The 19,601-nt window shown below is 38.7% G+C and overlaps 1 protein-coding gene and 1 non-coding gene across 8 annotated transcripts in view; both read left to right on the top strand.

The window, feature by feature from the left end:
- The first annotated feature begins 1,360 nt into the window (after window positions 1–1,360).
- dopey1 (dopey family member 1) overlaps window positions 1,361–19,601 on the top strand; it is a 31,418-nt gene continuing 13,177 nt past the window's right edge. For 2 of the 7 annotated variants that reach the window (XM_023330621.1, XM_023330623.1), the window contains exons 1-19: window positions 1,361–1,695; window positions 5,327–5,523; window positions 5,600–5,781; window positions 5,880–6,050; window positions 7,863–8,052; window positions 8,163–8,261; window positions 9,121–9,220; window positions 10,422–10,531; window positions 12,247–12,361; window positions 12,484–12,604; window positions 12,688–12,807; window positions 13,034–13,151; window positions 15,282–15,311; window positions 16,521–16,760; window positions 17,815–18,340; window positions 18,436–18,719; window positions 18,807–18,959; window positions 19,066–19,166; window positions 19,264–19,529. In XM_023330621.1, the coding sequence (XP_023186389.1) occupies window positions 5,386–5,523; window positions 5,600–5,781; window positions 5,880–6,050; window positions 7,863–8,052; window positions 8,163–8,261; window positions 9,121–9,220; window positions 10,422–10,531; window positions 12,247–12,361; window positions 12,484–12,604; window positions 12,688–12,807; window positions 13,034–13,151; window positions 15,282–15,311; window positions 16,521–16,760; window positions 17,815–18,340; window positions 18,436–18,719; window positions 18,807–18,959; window positions 19,066–19,166; window positions 19,264–19,529 (3,064 nt within the window). In that variant the 5' untranslated portion in view covers window positions 1,361–1,695; window positions 5,327–5,385. Of the gene's footprint in view, window positions 1,696–4,191; window positions 4,263–5,326; window positions 5,524–5,599; window positions 5,782–5,879; window positions 6,051–7,862; window positions 8,053–8,162; window positions 8,262–9,120; window positions 9,221–10,421; window positions 10,532–12,246; window positions 12,362–12,483; window positions 12,605–12,687; window positions 12,808–13,033; window positions 13,152–15,281; window positions 15,312–16,520; window positions 16,761–17,814; window positions 18,341–18,435; window positions 18,720–18,806; window positions 18,960–19,065; window positions 19,167–19,263; window positions 19,530–19,601 lie in introns of all 7 variants that reach the window. The other 5 variants (XM_023330624.1, XM_023330627.1, XM_023330622.1 and 2 more) reach the window with 4 other exon arrangements.
- trnad-guc lies at window positions 4,246–4,317 on the top strand. Its single transcript has one exon. It is a non-coding gene; the product is annotated as a tRNA-Asp (tRNA).

Raw genomic sequence — 19,601 nt, forward strand, 5'->3', positions numbered from 1 at the left:
CTACTGAAAAGGTAAATGAACAGTAATGATCAGCTGGAAATCACAATATTCTATAGGCACACTGATACATTACAGTCATGCATTTTTACCAGTTATATAGTCAAATTGGACATGAACTCTTGCGAGTGGAACTGATTCTGGTTATTTGAAGTAAATACAAGTCTACTTTTACATTTTACTGCGTCATAAGTGAAGCGCCTCATAAATGTAGCAAGTAAAATCCAATATGAAAAAAAAACAACCAAACGTATTCAAACAGACAAAAATAGTCAAACTGGGGGAGACTATTAAGAATAAATCACGTCGAAATTCAATAAAGTTGTTAACCTAAAATTTCCAGACTTGAAACCTCAGCCCACTTGCCTTTATCCAGTTTAAGGAAGAAGCGACAGACTTTGCCCCCCGCCCCTGCCTTTTTTGTATAAATTATGTCATGATTTTTCTTTCTTCTTTTTTTTTTTTTGCTGTTTGACATTTAAGATTACAACCAATACAAAAATCTTATTTTTATACAGAAATGTAGAAGAATGAAAAGTAATTTACCCACTCAATTATTATTTTCAGAGTACTTTCTGACAAACGAGCCTCATCGGAAATCAAGTTGTGATTGTCTTTGAAATACAACCACGCCTATCCAACGCATCATCTCGCAGGCTGACAAATGGTGCGCACCCATAGTGACGAAAGAAATGGGCAAACAGAAGCGCAACATCCGGTTAGAAACGTCAAACCGGACGTCATAATATGACCTAACTGAAAATAAACTGTATCATTTATCGTTTAATAAACTGCTATCAAGCCTACATGTCAGTAGACAAAAAAAAATATTTATTATGTCATATTTTTATAAACATTAGGGAACGTTTATTTTAAACTTAAGCTTCAAAAAGAAGAAAAAACAATAATTTCCCCCAGATTAGTAAGAAAAGTCAATTTGCTAAGAAATGGAAAAAAAGGTTTTTGCAACAAAATAATAATAATAATAATAATATTTATTATTATTATTATTGTATTTGGCATTAGTTAATGCACGTAATTTAATTTTATCTGTCATTCTAAAATCATTACTCCTGTTTATGAAGACTTGCTTTACTTTGAATATCTCTACAAAATAAAATAGATTATATCGATCTGAATAAATGAAAATTTAAGTTTTTATAATGCATTTGTTTATTATTCACTTTATGGGACTGTTTATTTATTTCTCTATCTCTTATGGTTTTGTGATATTGGCATAACAAATTATGCACGAACTCACTCTAAAAGACGAGACAGCCCATCAAGCTTTTATTTTGAAGGCACCGGATGTAGTTTATGAACGTGCGTGGTGACTTTACAGCAGGAGCGGATAGGTGGAGGAGCAGGCGGACGTATCTGCAGTGCAGTCTGGGAGCTGTCAATCGTTTAGCTTTGTGCCTGTAGCGATGGCAGCTCTACGTTCGCCTCAGTTTATTTACAAACAGCGGGATTGTACGAAGACGGGCAGGAATATGTAGGATAGAGTCATTTATTTCCTGCTGACAGAATATTTCCTTCAAAGGACCTGGACTGGATGAACGGGTGTCATCGGAACGGGCCCAGCTTTTAAACAGTCTGTAGCTAAACGGCTAGCTATGACACATTTCTGATGTTGTCAGCCGTTTTCATTTATCGTTTCGGATACATGGTTGAATGACAGTCCTTCGTCCGGAAACGGTAAGGCTTTTTAAAGACTTTTTTTAAAATCACATTAATCTGCGCACGGTGAAATTAGCTCACCCAGCTCGTGGCAATTAGAGAGCTGTTAGCCAGGATGTTACAGAAGTCCTCCTCTAATATAGCATTCTTAATAAAAACCCATAGAGACAGAAAAGTCAATGATGTTCATGGAATATATGGTTTTTCATTTATCGTGTATCCATGTTAAAACACACTGCTCCACCTAAGTTGTTATTGTTGAAAGTCCTCATGTTTGCGTCACACACAAACTGAAAGTTTCCACCTGTTACAAACTAATATTTGATAAGGTTTTATATTATTAAATGTTAAAAAAAAAAAAAAAGTCTCCATTCTTGTGACTGTTATTTGTCCACGCGCTTGAGCCACTTCATCACATAAACCTGTTAAACCACGAAGCAGCCAATCACGAGGCAGACTTTCAGGTGAACGAGTCGTGTCCAAGGAAACGGTGAAACTTGAACCAGCCATTAAAACTGACTGGAGGACATGATCTGATGGAAGCTCAGGATCCTTACAGCAAGGCAGGAGGGTTTAAAGTAGGGCACCGTGACCAGTTATCAGTTTGCCGTGATATGTTGCAAATTGTTATTTAGTCATGATAAAATTCTTCCCTCCAAAAACCAAGTTTCCATAAGCACGTTCTGTAGATTTATTATTAATAACTTTCTTTAGTGATCATTACAAGATGGTCTCCTGTATAATTGCCACATCACCTGCCACCAGGCAGACAGATCCTTGTACCTCTTGTGATGAAGCAACACAGAATCAGCAAGTTTCTCTTTTTTTCTTTTTTTTCTTTGGTGTGGTTTTTAAAACCATACCAAAGAAACACAAAATTCAGCTGGATGTTCCAGCAGAATTTTGGAACATCCAGCTGTGGGAAGCAACACCTTATATCCAAGCTGTGCTTTTAATATAGCTAAGCATTTGATTTTGATCATGACTGGACTGTAGTGGCAAGGCGGCAACAATAAAACTGAACCAGCTGATAAGCCCACGTCATAAATTTAACACTTTATGACGTGGGCCACTTTGTCATCCACTTCTAGCCTCTAGGAGCAGGAGTCTGAGGATAAATTTGGCACTGTTTAAAATGAATCAGGCAAGCGCTGATCTGATGAGACGACTAATTCAATGACTTAATGATAGTCAGTGTCTGGGGTAATGGACTTGATGCTGGGATCAGTCTGCTAAGCGTTCAGACTCGATGTGCTCTAAGGTTTACCAGCCGTTAGAGCTGAGTTTTATTCAAAACCTATCTATAATAACAGGAACAACTTCCAACACCATAGTAAACGTCATGTCATGAACTGAAGATAATAATAATAAGTGACCAATGTAGTGTTACTGCAATGTCTACAAGTAAATCATGTTAAAGTAATTCATAAACTGAATTACTGAGAGATTTTCTACCAGGAGCTAGCCAATTAGACATTCCAATGTGAAAATATGCAGTCCTTAAAATATATTAACAAAACATTTTTTTTTTCAATGTTTAGATCTTTTTTGTATGTGTTTCTTTTATTTTTTAAATGGGTGGAAAAAATAGATTTTTATAGCTCTGACCTGACCTGAGTCAGGCTTGTTCCCGTAAACTGAAGTTTGAACGTTTTTAAGTGAAGGTGGTCTGATATTCAATCAGAATTATTGTAGAAGCTGCAAACTATGGAGAATGGCAGAGTGGGTCCAAGCACTATGTTGTATGGGACATTTCATCAAATATTAATGCTGGCTTGTATAAAATCTTGACTCCAGGTGGCTTAAAGAAATTCCAATAGAAAATCAGACTTGCTTACCCAATACTTGGTGGTCCAACTGATGATTATCAATTACTGAAAGATTGGATTTTTCACTAATTGAAAAATTATTGAAAAAATGTTTGAATTACTCACTTGCAACAGTTTTCTTCTGCTGACTCCCAAACTTCTACTATTGAATAACCTGCAGCACTTTTTTATTTCACTTTTATATGTTATAGTACTTTTTAAAAAAAATCAGAATATATAGATCAAAGAAAATCACAAATCAGTTTTGCTAAACCCTAAAGCTCACTCAGTGTATCTTTTTTTTAAATTATTTGTATTCAGTTTTAAATCTTAAAACTCAGTTTTAAAGATTTCACATTACTTATGAAAAAATAAAGTAGTTTGAGAATCATCATTGGTGAACCACATATTTTAATTCATATGACATGAATAGTATGGGGGAAAAAAACCTCAAGGTTATTATAGTTAACTAAAACCAACAAAAATAAAAACTGAAATTGACAGAATATTTTTTAACTGAAATAAATAAAATTGATAAAAACTATAGCTAACAGGAAGTATATTGTGTGTTTATAAAACTAACAAAATGTTGAAATTATTCTTCTTTTTTGTGTTTAGGAATCTATGTATTAGCCTTTCAAACTGATGTGAAATTGTTTGTTGCCCCCCCCCCCTCCACACACACCCCCATACAAACATTTTACAGCAGTTGTCGGCAAATTACAGCGCTCCATTCTCCTCCTGGCGGCTATGTACAATCTCCTCGTTAGTACAGTGGTGAGTATCCCCGCCTGTCACGCGGGAGACCGGGGTTCGATTCCCCGACGGGGAGTGAAGTTTGTTTCAGGTCCCTCTTGAAAATGAGATCTAGATCTCAACGGGGTTTACCTGATTAAATAAAGGAATATTATTATTATATGCTACGCTAGTCCACGAAATGGCAACAGTAAAAGTTGGGAGAAAACTCCAGTCAGTTGCTTGTTAAAAAAATAATTGAATCTTTTTTTTTTTGAAAACCATATCTTCTGTTGAGTATCCATTACCCAGTGAATGTATAATCTTAATAATCACAATATGAGACTGTGACCTTTTTGAATACTGCACCTAAAAATTAATCAAAGTATGAAAAGACAAAAACTACTAACTAATAAAAACTAGACTAAAACTAAACAATATTTAACTAATAATAACTCATGAAAACTAGCAAGCACACTCTAAAAGCTAATTAAAATTAACTGAATTAGACAAACAAAAAGTCACAACAACAACAAAAAAACTATAATGAAAAACTCAAAACTATTGTTATCCCATGGTAAACTAAAAATTGGATTTATTAACAAAACAATAGCAGGATAGGCATGTTTAACAGCATTTAATGTCTTCTGTGTAGCTCCATGGTCTAGAGATGGCGTTGCTTTTAATCAGCCATGTTAACCCAAAACTCCACAGCATCGCAGCATGAGCTCATATGATGTTGAAGCTCTTAATTTATAAACCCGGTGAGCAGAGGAAAACGAGTCTGAATCAGAGGAGCCAAATCCTTTTAATAGCTGTTCTCCAAAGATATTAGGTTGTAGGAGGAATAGAAGCAACATTCTGACCAAGTAAATGTTTTATTTCCAGATTTTAAAAACCGACTAAAGGAAATAAGGAAATGAGATAAGAGTTGCTTGCCTCAAACGTCTGTTAAATATTTATTACCCCTTCCTGTTCTAACTGATGAGTATCTGGGGGGGTTTTTTTGTGTTTTTTTTCTTTGGACCAGCCTTAAAGAATTGGGCAAGCAGTGTTTCTAGTGTTCTAGTGTTTTTATTTGTGTCAAAAATGTCCTGCCATTGCAGGGTTGATGTTTCTATGAATGGCTTGAGTTGTTGCATGAGCGTAAAAACCAGCCAGGAGAATGAATGCAGAGGAAGTGGAGCTGCTCAGCGACTCAAAGTACAGGAACTATGTGGCAGCAGTGGACAAAGCCCTCAAGAACTTTGAGTATTCCAGCGAGTGGGCCGACCTCATCTCCGCACTGGGCAAGCTCAACAAGGTCAGAGTGGGGCAGGACCTCAGCAAGCCTGACTGTGAGCAACTTCACAGATTGACACAGTTTTGTCTCGTTCCAGGTTTTGCAGAACAATGCAAAATATCAAGTTGTCCCCAAGAAGCTGACAATAGGCAAACGGCTGGCCCAGTGCCTCCACCCAGCCCTGCCCAGCGGCGTGCACCGGAAGGCCTTGGAGACCTACGAGATCATTTTCAAGATCATTGGGCCCAAGAGGCTGGCCAAAGACCTCTTTCTGTACAGGTAAACCTGATCCCAGCCAGAACTAACTCTAACCTTTTGTCAAAATATTTCAGAAATTAACTTCAGTTCTGTTCTGGTTCTGGTCGTTGTCGCTGCAGCTCGGGACTCTTCCCACTACTCTCCAACGCTGCTATGTCTGTGAAGCCCGTGTTGCTGGGGCTCTATGAGACCTACTACCTGCCCCTGGGGAAGACTCTCAAACCAGGCCTGCAGGGCTTACTGACCGGCGTGCTGCCTGGTCTGGAGGAAGGTTCAGAGTATTACGACAGGTAGGAAAAGAGAAGTGCTGCTGCAACAACATGAGCGCACACCAAGGAGAAAACTATTTGGAGGGGATCTCTTGGCGCACTGGGTGGAAATGAAAAGATGATCTTATTAATATTGTATAAAATTGACTTTTTTGAGGTTGACATCATCTCATAATGTTATTCCCTCATCAAAACATACCTGGAGTGTTTATTTGACTCTTTGGATGCATGTTTGAGAAATCATTTAATCTAGCATGGCAACCATTCAGCTGTTCAAGATGCCTGGGTGGACAAGGCGTAGCTCCTCCTCCTTGGAGCTGCAGTTCCCAAACTTCTGAGCTTCTGCTTCACATCTCACCTCTACCCCATGACTCTCCCACTCAGCTCCTTCAGACTAGCCAACACCTTGAATTAGTAAACACCTAATAGAGCTGCACATCAGCTGAGTTCTTTATATTAGCTAATTCTCAGTGAAATACTGGTAAAAACGTTGTTAAAGGATTAATAGAGGAGTGATATTGTGATGACTTCCTGAAGGTGGAGTTTCTGATAGAGCAGGAGCTATTTAAAAAGACGGAGACCCAATTTCAAACTGTTCAATCAGAAAGTCAAATTTCTTTTAAGTTATATTTGATATACACTGAATGTTTCTAACATTTGTAGGTAACATACTTACTTGTTACTTGAAGCACATACTTACTTGTGCTATGAAATGGCACTATATGCCTTGAAAATGCACATAAGCCCCTTTAGACTTTTTTCTGTTATTTTAAAATGAACTCTGGCTAGACACTAGAGGGCGCTCCAGTACCAGGAAAGTCATTGTGGACCAAGAAGTTCAGCTTTTCTGGTAAATGTCCTTTTTCCAAAATATAGTTTATATATTATTATTCCTTAAGTAATCATTTGGTGATTAAAACTGAGATCAAATTATATGGATGGAACTGTTACACACATCTGTAGCAATATGTGACTGAAAAGAGATTGCTTAAATTCTGGCCTTGTAATAGAAGATTGTGAGCTTTTTACTTTCCACACAGAGGAGGCATTTAAATTTTTTTCGGAATATTTTTAAAACGTGCTTTGAAATGAATTTCCAGACTATTGAGCGCACCTGAATAGAAGCCGGTTCCACTAAAATTGTAAAGAATTAAAAAATTGTACATGAATGCCCTTCATTTGTCTATAAGGTGGTAAAATAAGAAACTTGCAGAGGAAGATTTTTTTTTTACTTTTAATGAAATACATTCCTGTAACATACACGAATATGTACCTAAAAGGCTTTTTCCGAACAACACCTGTAACAAAGCTGCTTCAAAAAAACAATACAGTGGCCTACCAGGAAAAGTCATTGATCTTCCTCCTGTGCACTACCACCACTAAGCTCGTCTTCTTCTTCAGTATTGGAATTGAGCAACCTCACATACGCTTCCTCAGTCGCTCTCAATCTCACTTTCGTCTCGAGGCAGATTCGATCCTGAGTTTGTGCCGTCCTCTTAGTCACTGCATATTAGCCACACTGCAGTGTTCAAAGTATAAAAGGCAGCGGCTTACAAGTTAAGAAACATATTAGAATTATTTGCTTCCAAATTAGTTTATTTCAAATCCCATTTTACTCCAGCTTGTGCAGAAAGATTGTTTTAAACGTGGTGAGTGGAACAACTATTTCACTGCCAAGTCTCCCTCTGTGGATCGTTTCCCGTTTAGAGCTGGTGTCATCGTGTCTGTGTGTGTGTGTGTGTGTGTGTGTGTGTGTGTGTGTGTGTGTGTGTGTGTGTGTGTGTGTGTGTGTGTGTGTGTGTGTGTGTGTGTGTGTGTGTGTGTTTCCAACAGAACCAACACGCTGTTGGAGAAAGTTGCTGCAGCCGTGGAGCAGTCGGCCTTCTACAGTGCCTTGTGGGGCAGCATCCTGACCAGCCCCTCTGTGCGTCTCCCCGGGGTCTCCTTCGTTCTGCTGCACCTCAACCGGAAGCTCTCCATGGAGGACCAGCTCTACGTCATGGGCAGCGACATTGAGCTTATGGTGCGCGTTAAATGATCCAGCTTGATGAAATCATTTCATGACCTTCAGCTAACAACAGATAAGTCATATTTTCTACATACGAAGTAAAAGTGAGTTCCTGCTCTCACCAGGTGGAGGCTGTTAGTACCTCGGTGCAGGACTCAAGCGTTTTGGTCCAGAGAAGCACTCTGGACCTCATCCTCTTCTGCTTCCCCTTCCATATGAGCCAGGTAAATGTAACCACTGCGAAACATTTGTAGTCTAGTTTAGGACGATTCAGGAGTTGCCTAAGTTCAAACGATCTCAGATGTTCTGCCTGAGAAACTGTCAAATAAGAAAAAAGGTTTTGGTATTCTTTTGACAATACCAACAATATTTGTATTTGAAATGATGCACAAGATGGCCGAACGAGAGGAGAGCAACATGCAGGTCAGCAGATAATCAAACCCATTTATGCCCACTCCCAGTAAATACTCTAACCACCCTAATTTATCTGGCTTTCTTGTAAAGTTTGATATTGATGTTGATCTATAGTTTTTCTGATATTCTAAACTTCATTTGAAGAGGGTTTTATTTTTTTTTTAGGACTTTAGTTGCTTTTCACTCATTTTCTGTACAGACCTGAATACGAAAATATGTTGTGATTAAAAGAAAAAATGGACAAGTTGACAAAATATGCCCAGAAACCATCTTTGAAATTAAGAATCTATCAAAGAGCCACCACAGAGTGGTAACCCCTGTGTATCCTTTGGTTATTTACCATCTCTATGCCATGTTTTCAGTTAACAGGGCTTTGGGACTTGCCTTGTTGGAGCTAAAATGTAAGGTTTTTTTGCTGCATAGATTCAATAAAAGAAATCTGAACAACTTCTCTGTGAAAGGCTGCTGTTATCAAAATGTTTGAAGAACCAAGTTTACTAGGCAGTTGAAATTAAACCACCATAAAAATGGAGGATGGAGCGAACATATAACATCAACCGCAGAGCATAAAACACTTATTTCTTCCGTCTGAACAGATGTAAATGTAATCAGAAACTCTGTCCCACATGTTCTGCTGGGGGTTTTTTTTGTTTTTTTTTTTGTCTTCAGGCTACCCGCCCTGACATGATCCGGATCCTTTCAGCAGCTTTGCATGTGGTTCTGAGAAGAGACATGTCTCTGAACCGCAGACTCTACGCCTGGCTGCTGGGTGAGAAATAGACACAAGATACACACTCTTATCTGTGTGACAAATTGGTGAAAAAACAGTATAATATTGCAATGGTAATGAGGACAAAATGCTCTGTTGCATGTTACCAGTCATTACTGTAGCATTCATACTGTTTTCCTATACAAGTTTTATAGAAACTCTTTCTAAACATTTTTGTGCCAAGAAACCTTTTCTATATTTATTCTAAGGCTTTCATCCTTTCTTTCTAAGGAGTGCACAATATTAGAAAGTCACAATAAAAACTGCAATGTCTGTTATCAGTTTTATATGATAAAATATTATGCAAAATGATATTCGGATGACAGTATTTGCAACAGTTTGTGCAGCCCTACTTCCGAACAACAAGGAGTATAGTGTATAATTGGTCTGTTCACTGTTTTAATTCACTTTCTGTCATTTTTTGCTCCCTTTGGGCAACGCAATGGTGAGTATGAATAAAGGTTAATCCCGATCTTTAGGGAATGTATCATCATACCATCGTTTAAAACAAATCCGTTCAAAGTTGTTGGTACTGATGATTAAAAAGCTTGCTTGTAATTTCTGCTGTACATTGTTAGGTTTTTTTAGCATAATGATGATAATGATTTTATTGACGATCAATCAACAACACCCAGTCTCACAATTAGCTTAGCTGCACCTCTTTAAAGTTTAAACTGCTTGACAAACAGTGGCTCTGTAACATAGTTGAATAATGAGACAAATGTTCCAAAATGTGATACATATTTCACATTAAATAGATCTAAGCAAACTTGTTCTTGGGGACAAAAATATAGAAGATGAATAACTTTGTTGCAAAAATATACACACCCTTCAAGAAAAAGAGGTTGTTGAAGCACCCCACGTCTCGACTTTGCAATGTTTCAGTTGATCTAATATTAATATCTTCTAATATTTATGTTCTATTCAGTTCTATTGATTGCAGGAGTAAAATCAAGAAGACAGAATACTGAAAGTGAATCAAGTAACATTTTTACAATATATTAGCTTAAAGGACTGTCTATGTTATTGTAGATTTTGATTGTATTTTTCTTGTGGTATATTAGCTTGTCACAGTATATCCGGAAAAAAAAAAAGTTTATAATTTATCAAATTCCCATAATTTTACATCACAAAAATGTCGAATTTGTACAATTTTGATATTCCTTTAAGTTCTGAATGTTTGTCTTTGTCACTTTTAAAGGCTTTGACAATAATGGCGGGATGTCAGGCCCCCGCAGTACTCGGCAGAGCAACCCGGAGGAACACGCTTCCCACTACTTCAACAGCTTCTCCAAGGACATGCTCGTCCAGGTGAGGTTTAAAGCTGAACGCACAATCAGGTCAACCAAGGTGTCCCACATAACCCCCAAAGGACGCGGCTTAAAAGAATATGCACGTCTATTAAGGGTGACCAAGTGCCTGTCCGTTTGGAATGTTCCAAACCTTTCGCTGCTTTTGGGCGCCAGACGTTTTGTAGTTTCCCTTTTTACTTCTCTTCCAGTCAGACGTCCGCTCTTGGATGTGGATGGGTTTGCTGCTTGTATTCCCAGCAGCCTGAGCTTTAAGCGCGTCTCTCTGTTGTAGTGTAAGACATCACGATGCGCTTCAAATCACGGCATCTTTCCTGCTGTTTGATACGCTCAAGTTCTCAAGGGACTGGAACGGGATGCGCAAAAACTGAACAGGATCTTCTTTTTTTTAGTATTGTGTAGGTTTTTATTTTATTTTGTGGGTGTTTGTGTGTTTTTTTCCCTCCCACCTCTGCCATCTGCTCAGAGATGGTCATTGAAGCTCTCTCAACAGGGAGAGTGATGGCAGCTCAGAGACTCAGTTAGAAGGCAGATGAGGCGTAAAACATGCAGGGGAAAAAAAATCAAAAACATAAGGGAGAAATTATGAAGTTGGTTTTGCTAAGTGTTTTTAAAATAAAAAAGGTCAAACAAACGGATCTGCTCCTTTATTTTACAGTTGAAAATAAAATGTTTACATACACTGAATAATAAGAGGCTTTAGCTCTGTTTTTTCCCCTGTCTTTCTTTTCTCAAAAAAACCCAGCAAATTACAGAGAATATTTTCAAACAGCGGCCTTCATTTCAATCATCTCTTCTCTGAGTTGTACGACGAAAAATTAGGGCCAGGCAACGAGAATTTTTGTTTAATTATGAGGATATAGTCATTGTATCTGCAGAAAAAAAGACACAATTTTACCAGAAAAAAAAAGGTTCGTTATCAGGATCTGACGTGACCAGCTTAATTCGTGTAGTTCTTCTTGCTACTGTTAATAATTTGATGTTGATGTGTCAAAAGGTACAATTTTATCTTCACAATATGCTCAACATTTCTCATTTAATTTTTTTACTTTATTCTCATTATGGCAATGTTTCGACACTCTTGTCATATGACCGTAACTTGTTATATTCTGACTTTATTCTCGTAATAAAAAAATAAATCTTAGCTTGGCCTTTATATTGAGTCATAGAGTTGATCTGAATTCAAAGTCCAAATAAATAGAAGCTGTAAACAAGATGGCTGCCATGGGTGTGCTCATATCGCTCTGAACTATTGGTGGGGAAAAAATCCAGGTTTTCCAAAAATTAAATCTTCCATACATTTTCTTTACACCCTTGTCCCTAATGGGGTGAGGAGGGGGTTGGTGCCTGTCTCCAGTGAACGTTTCGGGCGAGAGGCGGTGTACACCCTGAACAGGTCGCCAGTCAGTTGCAGGGCAACACAGGGGCAGACAGGACAAACAACCAAGCACACACACACCTAGAGAGAATTTAGAGAAACCAATTAACTTCACAGTCATGTTTTTGGACTGTGGGGGAAAGCCACGCTTACACAGGGAGAACATGCAAACTCCATGCAGAAAGACCCCGGGCCGGTAATCGAACCCAGGACCTTCTTGCTGCAAGGCAGCTGCGCCACTGTGAAGCTCAAAAAAATTTAATCTTCAAAAACCTAAAATTCTGTACGATGAACAGATTTGGTTTCTATATGTGTCTGTTTTCATTTTTTTCTCTTAGGCAATGGTTGGGATTCTGCAGGGCAAGGCTCGAGGTGGGGAGGAGGAGAGCATCCTGATGCACGACCTCAAGCCATTTCGCATCCTGATCAGTCTGCTGGACAAACCAGAACTAGGTAACCTGTCGGTCAACGTCTCAACCGCATCAGGCTTTTACTTGTGTGGTTAAAAATGACATTTATCATATAGGTAAAGGTTTTACTTGTATTGGCTGCTTATTTTTGATCTGTCGCTCCAGGGCCGGCCATTCTAGAGGACGTTCTGATCGAAGTGTTTCGGACTCTTTACACACAGTGCCGGACAGAGTTGGACCTTCAAAACCAGAGTCCGTTCAGCAAAGATCACACACACCTCAGCAGGTGAGTTTAAACCAGGTTTTGGTGTTTTATTTTGACTCAAAAACGTAAATAACGGAAGTTATTTATTTATTTCTCTCTTCTAGTAAACTGCGAGAAAACAAGAAGACGGCAGAGCTTATCAAAACAGCCAATCTCCTGTTCAACTCGTTTGAGCCGTACTACATGTGGGACTACATCGCTCGCTGGTTTGAGGAGTGCTGCAGGTTGATGTCAACATGCATTGTAGACTGAAATACTTAAATGATAAAGCCATGTACAGCAGATTAGCAAAGTTTAACCTCCTGTCATTGCTTTTTAAGCAGTTTGTCTGTAAACCTGTTTCATTAGAGGCCTACAATAGATTCTGTCCTCGTTTTTCACATTACTTTTATCTTAAAATCACCTCAGATCTGTTAGCATTGAACTGTCTCTGATATATTTGTGTTTCAGGAGAACATTGAACCGCAGCACACGTGTTGCACGATACGGTTGGAGTCTGGATTCTCCTGATCTTTCTCTGGTGGAGTTCTGTCAGTTGGTAGATTTTCTACTAGACATTGTTTCATTGGTGAGATTTCTCTTTCTTTTTTACTTTTTTCTCTCTCTCTCTATCTTTCTCTGTTCTGCCATTTTCCTGTTTTTCATTCTGTCTTTCCATCTCACTTTTGATCTTGTATTTTTTTTCCTCTTTTGAAGATTTTTCTGTTTCAGATGGTTTTTACTGTTACTCTTTCAATTCTTGCTACTTTATTCTTTTATTTTGTTAGGATTTTTTTTGAATGTGTGAGTTCTGGAAGTGCCAAATTTTAAGATTTAACTAATCTGTAGCAAAACCATTGTAATTTTAATTTTAAGAGAAGTTGTAAGTAAATAGGCAAATGTTTTTTTAATAAGTAGTTTTTAGGGTTTGCCTCATATCTGGGGATAACTAGGTTTAATGCACCTAAAACATCCTTACCAACTGTTTTTTGTTGTTAACGTTTTAATTTTCCTACTTGTATGTCAGCTGTTTTTTTTTCTAGTGTACTGAAGGAAATCTGAGCACAGAACAGCAGCAGCCAGTAGAGTCTAAAACTAAGATTTGGTTGATCGATAAAGTGCCCATGTTTTATAATACAATTTTGCAAACAGATGACCAGAGAGTAAATCTTGCATTTTAAAAATTTATCTGCCATTCTGCAGGTTTTTCCTTCCAGTATTTTCAGCACAATTTATTCAGTTTTTAGAATATTGGCATCAACGAGATACAAAAGTATTGTTTTTTTTCTTTTCTTTCTACTATGTGCTATTCTTCCTTTCTCTTCGTTCCTTCATGTTTTATTTTATCTCCTTTACATCCCCCCCCCTCTTTTCTATTCTATAATCTTTGTAATTATAGACTCCTGCTTGAGCTGCCTGTCTCACGCATGCTTGGCACACACCTCCTCTATATATCCAGTATGTTTGCTGTTTTAGTATGTTCCACAAACATTTACAGTGTGGCATCCATGTTGTCAGAATTTGGGATTCAACTTCGTTTCCTGCCCAAGTTTTTGGATGTGACACACATTAGAGTTTGTGTGTTCTGCTTACAGTTCTGGCCACAAGTTTTCAATACACACAACATGGGCTTGAATTTCATATTAAAATTTATATTTGGGCTTTTAATAGTTTATTTGAACAAACTAAAAGAAGTCATAGCCAGTTTCAGAGAACCCACTCACTCCGCTGCAGAACTCTGATTATACAATCGAACACTCTTCTTCTGTTTAACTCGCGCAGTGCATCAGCATGATGCTGACATTAGGCCTTTCCCGATAACAGATTTTTCTGGACAATAATTTGTCCCAGTAATTATTTTCCATACATGATAACATTGTTTTGAGACCATTTTCAGGTAATATATAGGTAAAGGTCTAATAATGCAAGTTTGCCCTCTGCAGGATCAGTACATTAAAATTTTGCAAAGAACACTTCACACTGGAACAGGACAACATTTTAAATATCCAAAATAACACAACAACCAAAAACAATAAATAAATAGGAAATAAAATCTTCGCACAACCAACCTGACATTGGTTTTCTAGCATGTTTCAAAGAATAGGAAAAGGTATCTCTGGTAATATTAGGCTTCTAGAGCAGCCAACCTAAACCATGATACATTTATAAAAATAAACTGACAATGATTTCTGTGCATTTATAATGCATGTGTGATTTTGACCTTGTGCAAGTTAGAGAAAATCCACAATAAATTAAACTTGTGCCCTCAATTGTTATTAAATTAGAGTCAATATTTCATTGCAGGAAGATTAAAAAGTCTAGTTCAAATAAATTATTAAAGGCCCAAAATGACGATGTTATTGACAGCGAGTGAAAGTAAACTTATGACCATAACTGTATGTGCTTTATGTATGCATCCTCCACACAGTCTGAAAAAGCCTGTGTGGGGGGGAGGGGGTTAAAGTCTCCTTGCCAGAACATTGTTTGCATCTAAGACTGTACGCTTTTATACTGCCGTTTCCAAATTGAATAGTTTGGAAATCCTACACTAGTGTTACCCTGTTGAAATGCTCTGTGAGTGTGTGTGTGCGCGTGAACTATACAGTAGTGTGGTAATCGTTATGAAAGGATGAGTGTGTGTGTCTCTGCAAACAGTGACGTGAGGCTGATGCTCTGCTTGCTCCTGTCTGTTCAAACTCTCTGCTCTTTCTCCTTGAAGCCTACTAGAAGCATGAGGGTAATCTGCCAGGTAAAGTACAGCTCTTTCCTGCTTTTTCACCTCACCTTGCTTCACTGAGGCTACAGTAACATTTCAGCAATGTCCTACCAACATCCCTCAGGCTACCTTTGTTCCTTTTTTTTATCTTCTTTTTCTTTATGCTCTAAGTGTTCGTGACTGACTTTGCTTTCATCTTTGTAATGCCAAAAGGAGAACATGATCTTTAGGGATTATGATCATTACATGCGACAAAAACTTCCCTTGGCTTTTTTTTTTTCCTCTCTATGTGCTTCGTGTTATGCATGCATGCAGTTTACGCTACTGCACACATCATGTTGTTTTTTTTTTGTTTTTTTTTAAAGAATTCACATGTTTTAAGAATTATGATATTTTAATTTCATAACATGATTTCATGCTTATTTTCTAATTTGGAACTTATTAAAACATTTTTGGTTTTATGTTTTGCTTGTTAAATAAAAATAACTTGAATTGATTAGTATGAAATGGGTAGGTGTCCATTCATTTTTATTCATGGTGTTTATTTAAATTATATTTTTACCTATTTTGCCTTGCAAAGGTGTTATAGCCTGTTGAATAGTTTCACATTTTCCACATTTTAACCAACTTTATTGTATTTTATTGCGATTTACTGTATATCTGCCAGACCAACACAAAATAATCCATAATTGTAAGGTGAAATGAAATTAATACAAGGTTTGATTATATTATAATGTACTTTTTTTCTATTGATTCTTATGTGTGACTACTTTATAGAACCGCATTTCTCTACAAGCTTTACAAAGTGGCTCGACTATTTCTTTGTTACATAGTCTTGCTGCAGATTCTTAAATGTATTTAGGTCTGAATGTTAGCTAGGCCATTGTAATACATGAATATGACTAGTTTCTTTGTAATTTTGATCTTCTTTGCTCTTTTCCACATACTTCACAATTGTGTTTTACTTTGTGCTGGTCACACAAAGTCAAAATGATACATTGACGTTTGTGGCAGTAACATTGGAAAAGGTTCAACGGGCTTGAATACTTTTGCAAGGCAGTGTCGGTTAAAACAAAAACATGCAAAAAAAGACAAAAAAAGATGCTTTAAACTTATTCTTGAATTCAAATTATTCATATACATTTGAGTATTTTTTAAAATCTTTTTAGAAACAGTTGGTAACCGATGCACCCCACCTAGTCGAACAAACGACTTGGTCTAATTATTTGTCCATATTTCCAGGAGACGTACATAGAAATCCAGACGGAGCATCTCCCTCAACTGCTGTTGCGGATGGTGGCAGCTCTGACCTGTCATCTCCAGGCGCTGGACCTCGGGGAGCTCACCCACTGCCTTCGCCTCTGCTCCAAGATCCTCAGCAAGGTGCAGCCTCCGTTGGTGTCCCCGCTCGCCCTCCCCGTGAGTCCACAGCCGCCGGGCCTGGCGGCACAGAACAAAAGCAGAGATGTGGATGTTAAACAGGTAGACTTTTAAATTAAAGTCCAATCAGTTCTCTCTTTCTGATTCTCTTTAAAAAAGGGAAGAAGAATCTAGGTCTTGCCATTGGCATTGCAGTTGGTCTCCATTGGCCTAGTTCTGATACAAGTAATAGTCTAAAACCCCATTAGCTTAGTCTCTGATGGTGTGTCCTGTCCCTGATCAGGGCCTCTCGCTGCATGTTGCACACTTGGTTGGGTGGCCATTAAACTCTCCCTTGACGCAAAGCATTTGAAGCTAAAAAAAGAAACTCTGCTTTGGTTAATCATTGACCTTCTGGTTCCTTGGTTGTTGTAAGTGTTTTGCGATTCACTGAGCCGTGGCTTACAGTTCAAAGTTCCCTTCCCAGAGAAACATGGATGAGTTGAGGTACGTCCCTAAAGACTTGGAGCAGAAAGATGGAAGAGAAAAACCCAGCAGCTGAGCCCTTTCATTTTCTCCCAGAGGAGTTGGATGACTAAACTAGCTTTAGACACCTTTACTTTATTCTGTGTTCTTTAGAGTGGAAACATCCAGTCAAAAATGATGACGACCCGATCCCACCCATAAGAGACTATGGAGACTGTTTTTTTCATCTGAGTCCAAGCTGTATACGCTGCTTACTTTTGTTGTGGAGCCCCAAGATAGCAGTGGCCAAAAAAGTGGAAGTTATTGTTCAAAGTAGTAAATTTTATCACGATATATTGTGATACTATTGTGACAACGATAAAAGTGCTAAAAACTAAATTGACTTTGTTGTGTGATATGAACAGAAGCAAGCCTTTTGCATAATCAATTCAGGAATGTGAAGTCAAAGCTTTAGAATAGCCTTTGTAAGGTAACAATGCACACTTTACAAGGCAAAACTGCTGTATCTCATAATATAATGTCAGCAAAGCCTATGTTTGTCAAAAATGTAATGACCTGCATTCAAATTGAAACATGCTTTAAAAAAAATAAAGCATGGTCATTTTTTTGTCTTACAATTATAATTTTGATTATTAGTTCAAACCTTTTGACACTACTCATGAGATCACACTCCCTTCTTTTTTGTCGATAGACTCCTCCCTCTGTCCCAGAGATGACCGACAGTGGGGACGTGTTTGACGATGGGGAAATCCCTACTGGCAGTCGCTCTGCAGAAAGTGGCTTCACAGACTTTGTTCAATACCGAGAAGATGGTTCCGAGGATCCAGAGCGAGCCTCTCATCCCCACCCGCCTCTTAGAGCAGGCAGTCGTCCGTCAGGCTCGTGTCAGTCCAAGCCTTTGGACAAACCAGTCATGCAGTGTTGCCTGGAGCACTTCCAGCAGTTTCTCTCCTGTCTGATCACTTTTTATATTGTTCCTGAGCACCTGGACAAAGCTGAGGGTCAGAGAGGTGAGCTCTTGCATTCGGGGCCTTTGGTTTCCGCAGGTTCCCAGCCCAGTAATTATACGGAGCCGTGCTCAGGAGCTGGAGTGGTCCAGAAAGATTGTCTGGCTGCATTTACTGCTGCCTGTCAGCTCTTCTTAGAATGCTCCAGTTTCCCAGTCTACATTGCAGAGGGCAACCTCAAGTCCTCGCCTGCACAGGAAGAGCAATGCGGTACGTCTTTGTTCCAAAAAACGATGAAACTGTTTTTATCTTTTCTACTAATCTATCCAAGATAAATAAATGCCTTGCTTCATTTATCTGTATAGACAGTGAGCAGGTTCGGCTGCCAGTGTGGCTGCAGACCCTGATGGATGCCTGCTGCCTGGCTGGTGACTTCAGCCTACAGGGTGTTGCCATCTCCCTGCTTATGGACCTAATAGGCCTGACTCAGTCAGTTGCTGTGGTGACGGCAGAGAGTCTGGCTTCCAGTAGCAGTACGGAGCCCACTCAGCCAATGAGCCCCAGCCAGGGTCGGGTGGCTGTGGTCATTAGGCCTCCACTCACTCAGGGAATCCTGAAGTATATTGCGGATAAAACGGACTTCTTCAAGGTAGAAAGTGAAGAAGTTGCTTTACAGTTAGTGGGATTCATATCAATCCTTTAGGATATTGAGTTCTGTGTCTTGTCTTTGGCTCAGAGCGTTGCAGTGATATTATGGGACCAGCTGGGTGAAGGAACTCCTCAGCATCACCAGCGCAGTGTTGAGCTCTTTTATCAGCTACACAACCTGGTCCCTTCATCCAGCACCTGTGAGGACGTCATAAGCCAGCAACTCATGCACAGAGACAAGGTCAGCAAAATGAACATATCTGATGTCAAAAAGGGGCAAATGTATGTAGTTTTATATTTTATTAAATTAGTGGAAATCATTTCATTATTACTGTTTTGTTTTTCAGAGAATTCGTTTGGCAGCCCACGTGAAGTTCTCTGTTCTGTGGCATTTAACGCGAGACTTGAACATCACCAAGTCTTCTCCGTTTAGTCGCACATTTGACAGGTTAGTTCAATCAGTTATTTATTAAGAGTTCCCAATCGTTCTTTTATTAAACTTTCTCCAAATCATCCCTCTGATTCTGACTTTTTTCCACCCTCAGGTCTCTCTTCATCATGCTCGACAGCTTAAGTTATTGGGATCCATGTACCAGTGCGGTCGGTCGGGCTTGGTTAAATCAAGTCCTTCAGAGACATGACATTGCACGGGTTCTTGAGCCACTCCTACTTCTTCTGCTCCATCCTAAAACTCACAGGGTTTCTATTCAGAAGGTGCAAGCCCAACGCCATTGGGCGCAGATATTTCCTGATCCACCTGAGCAGGAACCAACAGAACCAATCTACATTAGAGACTCCGGCTTCTCAGACAGTGAGCTGTGGATGTTAACCTTTGTCAGATATATTGATGACTCTTTACTTCTCTGGTTGGTTTCAAGCTTTT

The sequence above is a fragment of the Xiphophorus maculatus genome, chromosome 3 (genome assembly GCF_002775205.1).
Source record: "Xiphophorus maculatus strain JP 163 A chromosome 3, X_maculatus-5.0-male, whole genome shotgun sequence".
NCBI classification, from domain to species: Eukaryota; Metazoa; Chordata; class Actinopteri; order Cyprinodontiformes; family Poeciliidae; genus Xiphophorus; species Xiphophorus maculatus.